This window comes from Gopherus evgoodei, chromosome 1 (assembly GCF_007399415.2).
Source record: "Gopherus evgoodei ecotype Sinaloan lineage chromosome 1, rGopEvg1_v1.p, whole genome shotgun sequence".
NCBI lineage: Eukaryota > Metazoa > Chordata > Testudines > Testudinidae > Gopherus > Gopherus evgoodei.
This window is the reverse complement of record NC_044322.1, coordinates 340,986,306-341,001,383: the sequence shown is the minus strand read 5'-3', so window position 1 is coordinate 341,001,383 and position 15,078 is coordinate 340,986,306. Positions and strand designations below refer to the sequence as shown.

Genomic DNA, 15,078 nt, shown 5'->3' with positions numbered 1-15,078 from the left:
CAGACTGTGCAGAAGATGAAGCACAGAATCTTTCCTTAGGGCTGTGTTGCTCCTGCACATAACACATTTTATGGCACAGCAAAACTAGAGTGAAAGTGACCAGAGGCAAATCCCATTCAGGTTTTACTACTATTGCTGAGTGCCATGTGCAGGAGCAACAGTGCAAGTGTGATTCTTCTGCAAGGGAATTTCAAATGTGGTGAAAAAGAGAGGAGAGGGCATGCAGGGTGGAATAACTGCATACCCACCCCAGATGTACAGCTGATATGATACCCTGTATTATAACAAGGCAAAACCACGGAATCAACAGAGCCATTCTTTAGCAAACAGCTGTTAACAATCACTTCTAAAGAATGGCTTACTACCTATGAGCACTTGTAAAGCACCTATACTTTATGATGTACTACCAAACTTTTCATAAAGAGCTCTTCCACAAAAACGTTCCATCACAGAGGACTATTCATGAGACAATCCCTCAGTAATATACTTCCTCCTGAAAATAATCATTTCTATATCCTTCCCCCCCAAAATCTAACTTCTTCCACTTCCATCCCAGCCCAATAATGCTCCCAACCATGGTTCCTCAGAATCCCATGAATGGAACACTAGGCGGCTCCTGCAGTATTGGCAACTGCATATCCCCGTGGCTCAAGGATCTTGGAAAGGATTAATGGCATGATTCTTAAATTTAATTGACTGCATCTTTATAAATTGTGGTGAAGGATAGAGACAGAGAGCGCCCCAAGCCTACTGAAGTGAAAGTAGAGCCACAGGGTTTCGCCACCACCATCTTTTGGCCCTAGTGAGTGGTTTACTTTTGGGGGGTAATCTTCACAATTAAAAGGAGCAGAAACGTAATTTATTATTAATTATAACTATAATTAATTGTATTTTTGTTGTTTAAAAAAAGTGAAAGCTAGTTCATGGAACCAGAGGCTGGCTCAGTTAACAAGGAGATCCTACAAGCTCCCTCCATCTCAGTGCAAAGCACATACCATACTGACTTTAGTAACATGCATTACAGTAAGGTAAACATTGCAAAATATAAAAATATCTATGCATGTGTCTGCTTAATTTACACGGCATATCTATCTAGGTACTTATATGATTCCTCATCCTGTATGTCTGAAAACCTATACAACAGTTTAACCTATTCTTAAAAATACAATAAATATGCAGGAGTTAAAATGAAGAAAGTTTCCTATTCTGGCTTCTGGCTTTATAGTTAAGACATATGACAACTTAAACCAGCCAAATGGATGAAATATTAAACTTAAAATAATTATAATTGAGATTTACTATTAACAGAATATATGGAGTAAATAAGCAAAAGAGGCTAGTTTAAAATAATTTCATCAGTATCTAAATAAAAAGTAAGCTCTCAATGCACATGTCACTGAATAGAATTATGGTACAACATACAACATTTAAACCTATCATTCCATTCCAAAACAGGTTTTCATCTACAATTCTGAGAAACACAGAAGCATTTACAAGAGGAGGAAAGTACTTACTTTTTGGCAAATCTCCAGTACTAGATGCTGAAACTGTTCTGCTCCTATCCTGAGATGGGCTGCTCTCGTCTCTTTCAGTTACAGATGATCCCTCAGAAACAGCTGAACCACAAGCTACAGATTCTAAAGCTCCAGAGAACAGTGAAGTTGAAAATTCAGAGAACTGTGACTCAGAAATTTTATGACGTCCATTTGGCAATTCACCATTAAATTGTTCATAGGAGCTACTATAAGAATAATCACTTTTTGCATTTGGCTCATTGAAGTTATACTCCTCAGGGTTTGGGCAGTCTTCCTCTTCCTCATCTTCATCTTCAATCTGTTGTTCCAGTAAGAATGGGCCATTTACAATATGGCCATTTGTTTTGGGGGATTCTATCCATGTAGGATCTGTGTTGACAAGTTCCTGTTCAACATCATCATCCTTCTCAGTGTTTTCTTTTTCTGTGTCTTCTTTTTCCTCCTGATCTTCTGCTTCACCTTAAGAATGTAATGAACAACATATTAGATAACATCAATATACCTTTTTGAAAAGATGATTTTTCATGATCTTTAACTCCTCAATAACTACTGGACTTCAATGTAAAGAAACATTGAATATTACTCGAATCCACAAAGATTTCCAAATTTAACTTAAAGTCCTTTCATTTATTAGGCATCTCATTTCACTTTTTATTTGGAAATGCTTGTCTATTACAACTCCGATTATTTTCCAATTTCTTCTTCCTGTTTTAAAAAAAATATTTTTCAGCAAAGCTAACACGTTATTATTATTATTCACAATTTGTATTATGGTAATGCCCAAAGGTCACAATATGCTAGGTGCTGCACTAACACTCAGGAGAGATGGTCCACCTCCAAAGAGCTCACAGTCTGCAGCCCTGATCCTGCAGGCTGTTACACATGTGTGGACAGCTGTACTTGTGTGAACCCTCATTGAATTCAAAGGGACTCTGCATGGGCATAATGAGAACCCTACCAAATTCACTGTCCATTTTGGTCAATTTCATGGTCATAGGATTTTTAAAATCATAAATTTTGGACTCCCAATTTGAGGAACGCTGGTCTCCCCAGTTAAATCTGTATAGTATAGGGTAAAAGCACACAAAGGACCAGATTTCATGGTGAGAGACCAGTTTTCACGGTCTGTGACACATTTTTCATGGCTGTGAATTTGATAAGACCCTAGGCATAAAGGTCTGCCCAATCAGGACAGCTTGCAGGCTCAGAGTCTACACTGAAACAAGACACATGTGGACATAGCAAACAGCAGGAGAGAATGAGGGAGGAAGGACAAGGATAATCATAAATAAGATCATAAAGTTACATAGTTATGTGTACAACTTAGTGGCTCCTAATCTCTATTTGTTGATATAAACAAATAAAGCTTCCTATAAAGACCAGCAGAAATATGTCTCAGGAAGGGATCTGAAGAAGAGGGCAATGCTCTTACTGATTAGTTCAAGGGGAACATTCTATGTGTAGGGGGCAAGGTAAGAGAAAGCCCTAGTAAAGCTGAGGGAGACGAGGCCAAATAGGCATTCAAGGCTAGCATCACTGCCAGAATGAAGGGAGCGGTGGTAATGAGTAAAGAGTGGATAAGCCGGGAAGGGCAGAGTTATGGAGGTCCTTGAAGATAAGAATGAGAACCCTGAATCTCATACAGTGGCAAACAGGAAGCCAGTAGAGGGACTCAAAGAAATGCAAGATATGGCCAGAGCAAGTGACAAGAAAGGTGATCCTAGAAGCAGCATTTTATCTGGAACGGAGAGGGGCAATGTGAAGGCTGGGGAGACCAGAGAGAAGTTGGTTACAGCAGTGATTTTCAACCCTTTTTTCTTTGCGGACCCCTGTAGAAATGTAGGTGGGGACCCCTTTAGAAATCTTAAACAAAGTCTGTGAACCATTATAGGTCCACGGACCGCAGGTTGAAAATCACTGGGTTACAGTAATCAAGACATAATGAGGGCCTGAAAGAGAGTTTTTAGCAACATGGGAAGAAAAACAAAAGGCTTATCTTAGAATTGTTATGGAAGAAGCAGCAGGATTTGCAGATAACAGTAATAGTAATAAATTACTTAGATGTGCACAGAAAGAGAGGTGGAATCAGAGATGACTCTATAGCTACATTAATTTTACGTACTAAAGATACAGCTTGTTGTCCTGTTACTTCCTCAGGATGCATAGTTATGTCAGCGCTTGTAGTAATAATAGATTTTCAGGACCTAAGCCAAATGATTTGTTAATATTTAATTAAAGTCTCTTTAATTAAGGTTGCTTTTACCTCAAGGCCATTTGATCAGAGAAAACTAGGGCGGTCAAGCTATTAAAAAAATTAATTGTGGTTAATTGTGCTGTTAAACAATAATTGAAAAACATTTATTTAAATATTTTTGGATGTTTTATACATTTTCAAATATATTGATTTCAATTACAACATAGAATACGAAGTGTACAGCGCTCACTTTATATTATTTTTATTACAAATATTTGCACAGTAAAAAATAAAAGGAATAGTATTTTTCAATTCACCCAATACATGTACTGTAGTGCAATACTTTTGTCATTAAAGTTGAACTTACAAATGTAGAATTATGTACAAAAAAAACTGCACTCAAAAATAAAACAATATAAAACGTTAGAGCCTACGAGTCCATTCAGTCCTACTTTTTGTCCAGCCAATCGCTCAGACTAACAAGTTTGTTTACATTTGCAGAAGATAATGCTGCCCGCTTCTTGTTTCATTGTCCACCTGAAAGTGAAAACAGGTGTCCACCTGGCATTGTTGTAGCTGGTGTTGTAAGATGTTTACATGCCAGATGCACTACAGATTCATATGTCCCTTCATGCTTCAACCACCATTCCAGAGGACATGTGTTCATGCTGATGATGGGTTCTGCTCGACAACAATCCAAAGCAGTGTGGACCAATGCATGTTCATTTTCATCATCTGAGTCAGATGCCACCAGCAGACAACTGATTTTTTTTTTTTTTTGGTGGTTTGGGTTCTGTAGTTTCCACCTCAGAGTGTTGCTCTTTTAAGACTTCTGAAGACATGCTCCACACCTCGTCCCTCTCAGATTTTGGAAGGCACTTCAGATTCTTAAACCTTGGGACAAGTGCTGTAGCTACCTTTAGAAATCTCACATTGGTACCCTCTTTATATTTTGTCAAATCTGCAGTGAAAGTGTTCTTGAAACGAACAACATGTGCTGGATCATCATCAGAGACTGCTATAACATGAAATAGATGGCAGAATGTGGGTAAAACAGAGCTGGAGACATACAATTCTCCCCCAAGGAGTTCATTCACAAATTTCATTAAAACATGATTTTTTTAACGAGCATCATCAGCATGGAACAACATGTCCTCTGGAATGGGTGGTTGACGCATGAAGGGGTATATGAATATTTAGCATATCTGGCACATAAATACCTTATAATGCCTGCTACAAAAGTGCCATGCGAACGCCTGTTCTGACTTTCAGGAGACATTGTAAATAAGCAGGCAGCATTATTTCCCATAAATTTAAACAAACTCGTTTGTCTTAGCAACTGGCTGAACGAGAAGTAGGACTGAGTGGACTTGTAAGCTCTAAAGTTTTACATTGTTTTATTTTTGAGTGCAGTTATGTAACAAAAAAAATCTATATTTGGAAGGTACGTTTTCACAGGAAAGAGATCGCACTACAGTACTTGTATTTGGTGAACTGAAAAATACTTACCATATATACTCGATCATAAGCCAGTTCGTATATAAGCTGACCCCTCCAAGATGGATAAGTAAAAATGGAAAAATTTTATGACCCGTTCATAAGTCGACCCTATAATTCAGGGGGCAGCAAACTTTGGTTCCAGGGCCATCAGGATAAGCCGCTGGTGGGTCAAGATGGTTTGTTTACTTTGAGTGTCCACAGGTACGGAGGTAAACCTAAGTAAACAAAGTGTCCCAGCGCACCAGCTGCTTACCCTGACAGGCTGGGACAGCAACTGGTGGGGAAGTATTTTTGGGGGGGGGGCCAGAAGCTGGGGCTCAGAGGAGTAACCCCTGTAACTACCCCCCAGATGACCCCACTCCTAGCCCGGAACCCCCACACTCTCCCCATCCCATCCCTTCCCACCTTATCTGGGGAGAGCCAGGGGAGGATGTCTCCGGCCTGGCTGGAGCTGCTCCAGCAGGCTGGGAAGTGCGGCCACATCCTGCTCCAGCGGGTCAGACCGGGTAGCATGGCCGCAGCATCTTCCAGTGGGCTGGACTGGGTAGCACAGATGCAGCATGCTCTGGCAGGCTGGGCAGTGCGGCCACAGCCTGCTCTGTGGGGTGGGGTCAAGCGGCACAGCTGCAGCCTGCCAGCCCCGGAGCTGCAGTTGCTTCAGAGCCTAGGGGGAGAACAGCAAGGCCAGAAGTGGAGAGAGACTGGCCCCGTCTCTTCCCTTCTGGCTCTGCTGGCTGTGCTGCCTCTCCTTGCTCCCTCCATTGGGGGCAGGGGCTGTGTCCCACCTCCCTCTCTCTATACCCATTCATAAGCCAACCCCCTTCTCTAGTGCTTCCCTTTTTTACTAAATAAAATCAGCTTATGAATGAGTACATATATATCATTTTCACAGTGCAAATATGTGGAATAAAAATAATATAAAGTGAGCACTGTACACTTGGTATTCTGTGTTGTAATTGAAATCAATGATTAAACGGCTTATTTAGTCACACACTGACTCCGCACCCCTAATCCACACCCTGCAAAATGGCTAAGACAAGTCTTTTCTGACAGACATCCCTGCATCTGTTAAGGAAACAAAAAGAAGCAAAGTTATTCAGGAAAAGAAAACGGATCTGCTCTTCTGGCTCACACACTGTCACGCAGTGCGTATTATCCGCTGACCAACTGGCTGGTCTGCAATGTCTTTGACTCTACTTTCTTTGGGAGGGAAAGTAGAAGTATCTGGTTGTTGTGGCGGTGACCTCAGGAGGAGCACACTTCTTCCTTGTTTATCTGGTCCTTTGGGGTTGAAATTCAAGCTGATAATTTCCCAGAGGACAGACCACCTCAGTAATCTTTGGATCAAACTGGGGATCACACCTTTTGCATCTCAACTTTACTGTCCAGCCAGTCCTGATCGAGTGAGGTCAATCTAAACACTCGTGGGGCCCTCTTTCCAGGGAACTGATTCTTTGTCACATCCACAGCTCCTGATATTGTGTGCCAAAAGCATGGCAATGTTAAAACAAGCATCCTAGAGGTTGAAAGCTGCAATCAATCCAATGAAGGTGCTGAGCATTCTGAGGACTAGGATCTTCTTTGGTATAAGGAAAAACTTAGAACAGAAGCCTGACCTTCTGTAAGGACAAGGACCTTCCTCTATTGCTTTGAGAGCTAGGAGAGAATCTTATTCTAAAAAAAGCTTATTATGACAGGGTTTCTGAAAAAGGAAATGGAAGGTGGGTGAATGGTAGGTGTAAGTATGGAAGTGAATCCCATAGCCAAATAAGTTACCATAGGGATAATTACTCCAGCCAGGACATGTTAGGCACTTTAGAACTCAGTATTCAAAGAATTAAATTTAAGCATAAGAGAGAAATAAAAATTATTAAATGCATAGACCAGTCAAAAAACTCAAATAACAGCACTTTGAAAGAATAAAATTACAAAGAATATATGTGCATTGCAGGAAGTACCAAGATGTAACAACAACAATAATATAAGTATGTGTTGGGACATGAGCGTGAAAGAGAGAGTATGAGTGTGTGTGTGTGTGTGTGTGTGAGAGAGACAGACACGCACTGCCCCTTTAATTAGATCAGCACTCACAGCAGCAGCCACCACCAGCACATCCCACTCTTGAGCCCTATTGTGTCTCCCCACCCCCACCGCCTGCAGAGATGGGGTACAGGAACAAGGGGAGGAGGGACATCCTGACATCAGAGAACCCCACCTCCATCCCACTCTGCACAGCAAGGAGGAGACTCCTGGGAGCTGCTGGCCAGGGGCTCCAAGGCAGAGGGAAGGAGTAGCGCAGCAGTGGGGACAGGGGCAGCTGAAGTGCATGGCACTTGATAGACTGCTGGCCAGCCGCGCAGCTAGACAGCTTAGAAGGAATTTAGATGTGCAGCTATAGCTGAATACACATATGGACAAGCACCTGAAGAACAGCAAAGTAAAAATGTTAAATTTCTCTCTCTCACCAACAGAAGTTGGTCCAGTAAAAGATATTATCTCACCCACCGTGTGTCTTTAATACCCTGGGACTGACATGGTTACAACTACACTGTGTATAATAGAAAACCTATTCATTTTAGAGATTTTGTGGGATTAATTCATAATTAAGCTAAACCAGTCTCAGAAAGTACAATTCAAGTTCCATCTCAGACTACAAATTAGTTTCAGTATCAATAAAATAGAAGTTACTAACCATCATCATTCCCAGGCTCTTCGTCTGCTACCTCTTCTAAATCAGCTGTTTTTAGCTTGACCTCTAGGTGGTACTCATCTTCTTGCTCATTTGATGGTACAGCTGAGGTTACATTTTCTTCTATTTTTTTCCTTTCAGCTTCTCGCTCCAGTTCTTCTATTTCCTGCAGGCGTTTCTCTAGTAGCTCAGCTTGCCTCTTCTGTTTTTTTTTCAGTTTTTTCTTTTTGTTTTTAGATATTTTCCCAGCCTACATTTAACGAAGATAAATAATGTCAACTGATTATTCTTCCAAGCATCTCACATCAAAGTTTAAATAATTTTTGATAGCTTTCTATTTGCAAATTCTGGATATCATGTACTATATTAAAGTATTTCTGTTCTCCATTTAATCTTCATCTCAAAAAGCACTTCACATTATGTAAAGCAAAAAAAAGGACATTACCTCAGGCCAGGAGTACTCTGCTAATGAAACTAAAAAGCAAATTATATGGAAAATGGTACAGTAAAATTGACTTGATTCATTTAATCTTACTCAACTGCAACATCCTTAATCTTTAGACTACCGTTGATCATGTTCATGCATATGGAAGGTACTCTGCTAACAACATACAAATGTTTTAATTATTCTTCTGGTATTCCAACTCAGTGAAAGAACAGCTGCTAACAATAAAAAAATGGATGTAAAAAGGTGAAGAAATACCGTATATACTCATTCATAAGCCAAATTTTTTTAGTAAAAAAGGGAAGCACCAGAGAAGGGGGTCGGCTTATGAACGGGTCTAGAGAGGGAGAGGTGGGACACAGCCCCTGCCCCCAACAGAAGGAGCAAAGAGAGGCAGCACAGCCAGATGGGACGTGGCGGGGCCAGAGTCTCTCCACTTCTGGCCACGCTGCTCCCCAAAGCAGCTGCAGTTCCAGGGCTGGTAGGCTGCAGCCATGCCGCTTGGCCCCGCCCCCCAGAGCAGGCTGCAGCCATGCTGCCTGGCCCAGCCTGCTGGAACATGCTGCGGCCGTGCTGCCCAGCCTGCCAGAGCAGCTCCAGCCAGGCCAGAGATATCCTCCCTTAGCCCTCCCCAGATAAGGTGGGAAGGGATGGGATGGGATGGGGAGAGTGAGATTCCTCCCCTGAGCCCCAGCTTCTCCCCCACAAAAAATTTCCCCACCAGTTGCTGTCCTGGCCCATAAAGGTAAGCAGCTGGTGCACTGGGACACTTTGTCTACTTAGGTTTACCTCCGTGCCTGTGGACGCTCGAGATAAACAAACCATCTTGGCCCGCCAGTGGCTTATCCTGATGGCCCGGGAGCCAAAGTTTGCTGACCCCTGAATTATAGGGTTGGCTTATGAACGGGTCATAAAATATTTCCATTTTTCTTATCTATCTTGGAGCGATCAGCTTATAAATGAATCAGCTTATGATCGAGTATATGCGCTATTTTAAATAATTAATGTGCTGTTTAGTTACAACTCCATAAATATGAAAAGCAGCTTTATTACACACTTCATGTCAAAAACATAGCATCACTAATAGCAGAAGGAAGTGATAAAAGCTCTAATTTTGTATACCAAAAGGAATGAAAAAAGGAACTTCCAGGTACAGTAACAGCAAGCAGAAGAAAAATTAAGAGGTTGGAGACAGCAGATTGATGTAGTTGTACTGTAACATTTTGACTCCATTTCGAATTTTAATATGGCATCTTTTGTATTTTGAGTTTTCTAATATATATGCAAGTTTTCTTCTTGTGGTCATTCAAAATAATTGATTTAAGTGTACGAAATGAAGGGCAAACTTCTGCTCTGAAAGGTTCATGAATAGACCCCATAATCTTCAAGCAACTGTGCAGCACAGTCAGAAATAGATCACTGAAGTCAATCGGACTGCTCACACTGCATAACGATAAGCATGCAGGATCAGGATTATTCCATAAAAAAAAATGAAAAATGGCAATTCCTCAACTTCATATCCCCATGAAGCTACTATTATAGCTTTGGAGACTGCTAAAAAATGCACCAATAGTCATGATAGGGTAAATGTTGTGCTTAACAATTGCAATTATGTATTTTTGCCTATATTTCATATTTCTTTTTTGACATAAATGTATCATTACTATGAAAGAAAAAATGTATCTTAGAAAAGAACTCCTAGACCACTCTTGATATAACTTGCTACACAATCACGAAAAATGAACAAAGACTGCAGAACTGCACAAAAAGTGCTCATTTAAGGACAAAAGCTATAGTTATAGGAGCTTCTGTATAGAATGTAAAATGTCAGTAGTCTAATAAGTTAATAATAACAAAAGACAGCAAGATGTTTATATATTAGTTATACAGATATACTTACAGGCTTTTGTTGTGGGGCAGTACTCACTAAAAAAGAAAAAATAAAGTCAAACTCACAGGATGATGTAAGTACATTTTTACAAAAGGATTCTGAAATAAAATATAAAATAGAATATATTGACTTTTTTTATTTATCGGTACAGTAGTATTTTGTCTCCTTAAAAGTATCCACAAACCTAAAACAATTAGTTGTCTTCACTGGAACAGAGGTGATATGCAGTCGATTCTCTATTACAGGCAATTTTTAAAGCAAGATTGGATGTTTTTCTAAAAGATCTGCTGTAGTTCAAACAGGAATTAATTCAGGGAAATCCTGTGGCCTATACAGGCAGTCAGACAAGATGAATACAGTGGTTCTTTCTGGTCTTACCCATGAATCTATGAACCTACAAACAATTGCCCAACTCATACTGTCTTACTGTTAACAGTCTACTCATTTTCCCACTTTAAAAGCACTTAGTTTTAAAATTTGTCCCTCTAAATATAGTGATCAATATACTATAAGAATAAAGCAAAAGTCTCTTATTCAGAATAACACAGTTTAAACAAAATTATTCCACTAGCTGGGTTAGGTCAGGACTCTTTAGCAAGTCCAGTCTAGCCTCCCTGCTGCCAGAACTTGCATGGATCCCAGCTACTCCTATGCAATTCAACTCCCCATGACCAGTTCCTGACCTTTCCACCAGGCTGGGAACCAGCAGCTAGGAGGAGGAGGAGGCAGTGAACTGGCAGAAATGTGTGCTCACTGGGGCTTTGAAGGGAAGTGGACTGATGCCAGAACACGAAGAGTAACCAATCAGCAGTAGGGAGGGCAGTACAGAGAAAAAGAAAACTAGCCATGGAAAGTGCCACTGCTCATTTCCAAAAAAATATTGACAAATCTGTAGTAGTTCAGGGAAGAGCAACAAAATTGAATAAGATGTTGGACTGAACAGAAGAAAAATCAATTCTTGCTTGGGAGCAGGCTTCCACAGAGACAAGGTATGAGGCCCCCTTGAAGTCAATGAAGAGGGGCTCAGAGCTAGGGCCAATTACCACCCCAGCACTGACCGAGCTGTGAGCCCAGTAGGGGGCTCAATTTCACAGAAGGGAGCCTACCAGCAGTGTAACTGACATTCTTTTCCAGGGGTCGACACCCTGTCAGAAGCGGTGTGCCGAGTCTTCATTTATTTACTCTAATTTAAGGTTTCACGTGCCAGTAATACATTTGTATTGTAAAATAAACAAGGTTTCCAAAATGTTTAAGAAGCTTAATTTAAAATTAAATTAAAATGTTGATCTTACGCCACCGGCCCGCTCAGCCCGCTGCTGGTCTGGGGTTCTGTTCACCTAGGCCGGCAGTGTGCTGAACGGGGCCTGCGGCCGGGACCCCGGCTGGCAAGGGGCTGGCAGCCAGAACCTCAGACCGGCAGCAGGCTGTGCAGAGCCGGCAACTGGGACCCCAGACCAGCAGTGGGCTGAGCGGCTCAGCCCGCTGCCACTCAGGGGTTCCATCCGCTGGCTCTGGCCAGCTGGGATCCCGGCTGCCGGACCCGCTCAGCCCACTGCTCGTCTGGGGTCCCAGTCTTGCCCACATAGAGTGGGTACCTACCTTCTCCCTGGTTCTGGTCCATTTTCTTCCCTTCTCTCTGCACTGAGCACAGGGCTGGGGGTGAAGGAGCAGGCTGGGGGTTGGGATGTAGAATCTGGCCAGAAGCTAGAATGAGGGAGGGGGCTCAGGGTTTATATGTGAGTGGGAAGAATACCTAAAAGAGGACACTGATGTATGTACAGTACATCCACTTTTCAAAGGTCAAAGATCAGGGATTCCAAGCCTTCTGTGACATCACTAGATCTAACTATAATGCCTAGATTAGAAGTCAGACAAATTGAAATTTAAGGTAATGAACTTGGGACAGAATTGGAAAACAATTTGAAGTTACTAACTATTGTGACTATTGCAGTATAGCAGGGCTCCAATGCAGCTAAAAGTTGTCATTTGAGTTCCCAACTTGAAAAATATGAAAGATTGTTTAGGCACATCATTTCCCTATATTACAGTACTCTGAATACTGGGAGCATACCAATGTGAAAAACAGAAAACATCCTTCAGATGGCTTTCCTGTGGTCTAAATTAATACTTACATTAAACTAGGAATAAATTGAAGTAATTAACATTCACATATTTAATTCAGTCATTTAAAAATATAATATTCACTAACTAGAACAAATTAAATATGATTATTATCTGTTTTCCAATGTAGTTTTACTTACAGCAAGTTTAACTCTATTACTGTACCTGCTGAGCCAGAAGGAGGAGGAGCACCAGCTTTCTGCCACTCTGTAGCTTCAGCAGCCATTCTACGCACATAAGCATCATCCACACACATCAGGATATTTTCTGGTTTTATATCTGTATGGATGATCTTGCATTTGCTATGTAGATAATCTAAACCCTGAAGGACCTGTATACAACAAAATCAGTTGAAAAATAATTTCATAATCTGACCAAGATAAATACATACATTGTTTTACTGTTTAAATAATTATTCTAATTAAAATGCAGTAAAATATGAAAACTTGACTTCAATGTAGTATATAAGTATTTTATAAGATGTTAATATTCTGAATATTCAGACAGTCAAATATATTTTATGCATTGTTTTAAACAAAAGTTAATTTTCCTTAGATTTACAATATTATCTTAGCTTCCAACGTGACTAACATGTTATAATGATTTGTCCACTTTTATCTATTTCACCTTTGGCATTCCAAGTTTATTTGTTATAAAATCTTGGCCATCACAGATTATTTAGCCCAGGGAACATTTCTTACATGATATGCAGGAAGCACCCTGTAAATTATTACACAAATCTACATAAATGCTGGTGTAAAATTGGTAACAAGGAAAAAATTACACCCTCGTAATATTAATCGTCACTCTTACAGCACTGTCTATCAAAAAATCTTAAAGCACTTTACAATCACAAATTAACTAGGCCTCAGAACACCATTCAGAACAGACAGATTGAGTGAATTATCTGATGTTGCTGAAGAAATCTATGGCAGTGTGGAAAATAGAATCCCTGTGCTTTATCCACAAGAACCCTGTGCCCCTCTAAACATTTTATCAAGACATTACACAGCACATTCTTAATCCAACCCTTCCCAGAATCATTCAAGATACGATGAATTTTAAAAGTTAAATGTGTGGGTTCAAAAACCTATTACTGGAATCGCTAATCTGGATTTGTGCATGAAAGTCTGGTCCACTTGTCATAACATTTTTTCCCAGATCTGGACCTTAGCGTCCAAAATATGGGTGTTAGTATGAAAACCTCCAAGCTTAGTTACCAGCTTGGACCTGATAATGCTGCCACCAGCCAGGGATTTATACAGTGCCTAGCTCACTGTGGTCTCCCCAAAACCTTCCCTGGGGGACCCCCAGACTCAGATGCCTTGAGTCTTACAACAAAGGGAAATAACCCCCTCCCCTTGTTTCCTTGTTACATCTTCCCAGGCTCCCCTCCCTGGACGACCCTAGGAGATTCCTGCTTCCAGTCCTGGAAACACAAGTACCGAGAGGTCTAATCTCTCCTCCTCCCCTTCACCAGAGGGTATGCAAAGTCAGGCTTAGTAAATCTAACACAAAGAGATTTTCCCCCTGACTTCTTCCTCCCACCAATTCCCTGGTGAGCTGCAGACTCAATTCCCTGGAGTCCCCACTAAAGAAAAACTCCAACAGGTCTTAAAAAGAAAGCTTTATAAAAAGAAAGAAAAGTACATTAAAAATAGTTTCTGAATAAGGTGATAATCTACAGGGTCAATTGCTTAAAAGGAAAAAATGAATAAACAGCCTTATCCAAAAAGAAAACAATTCAAAACACTCCAGCAACTACACACATGTAAATACAAAAAAAAATAATATAAACTTATTGTCCTTGTACTAACAACTTGGAAACAGAAGATTAGAAAGCCAGCAGACAGAAAGATCACTTTCAGAGCCGAGAGGGCACAGACACAACACAAAGAACAAAGAACTCACACCCAAAACTTCCCTCCACCCAGATTTGAAAAAGTCTTGTTTCCTGATTGGTCCTCTGGTCAGGTGTTTCAGGTTACTCCTTTCCAGGTGAAAGAGACATTAACCCTTAGCTATCTGTTTATGACACCATTAAATTCCAAAACTTGCTTGTTTATTTGAAAAAGCAACTGAAAGAGCAGAGATTTTTCTCTTAAAGGATAGAAACCCCAGTTTATCCTCAAAGGATATATGATGACAAGAAGTCCAAATTTTAGAGAAAGGACACTAAAAGTAACATCCACATCAACAAAATGCTCATGATTAGAGCTCGTTGAGAAATGGTTTTCCCATCATGCAAACATTTTTGAGATTTAAAAAAACTCTCCTGCTCTGCACTGGAATGAAACTGACAACTTTCAAAAAAATTTCACAAAAACAGGAGAGAGAGATTGTCCATCCAAGAACTGTCAATAGCCTTGTCATTCAGGCACTCACCTAGGATGTGAGAGACCCCCAGATTTGAGTCTCTGCTCCACATCAGGCAGAGCAGCGACTTGAACCTGTCTATCCCGTATCCCAGGTATGCCCTAACCACTTGGCTACAGGGTCAATCCTCTCTCTTTCTCTCCCGCACCATTCCAGTTTTCACCAGAAATTCTATCCTTCACCTGGCAAACTTTCCCAATGAAGTTTTGGTTTTGACTAATCAGCATTTTCCAGTTAAAAACATTTAAATGAAAAATTCCTGACCAGCTTTACTCACGATTCCTCTACTTCATCTAACACAGCAGCTCCTCATTTTAACAATCTCTA

The 15,078-nt window shown here is 40.7% G+C and overlaps 1 protein-coding gene across 1 annotated transcript in view; it reads right to left on the bottom strand.

The window, feature by feature from the left end:
• The window catches only part of SRPK2 (SRSF protein kinase 2), a 330,240-nt gene that overhangs the window by 88,154 nt on the left and 227,008 nt on the right, over positions 1-15,078 (bottom strand). The window contains 4 exon segments of the mRNA XM_030552625.1: positions 1,515-1,994; positions 7,922-8,168; positions 10,264-10,289; positions 12,541-12,706. Of these exon segments, the coding sequence (XP_030408485.1) occupies positions 1,515-1,994; positions 7,922-8,168; positions 10,264-10,289; positions 12,541-12,706 (919 nt within the window).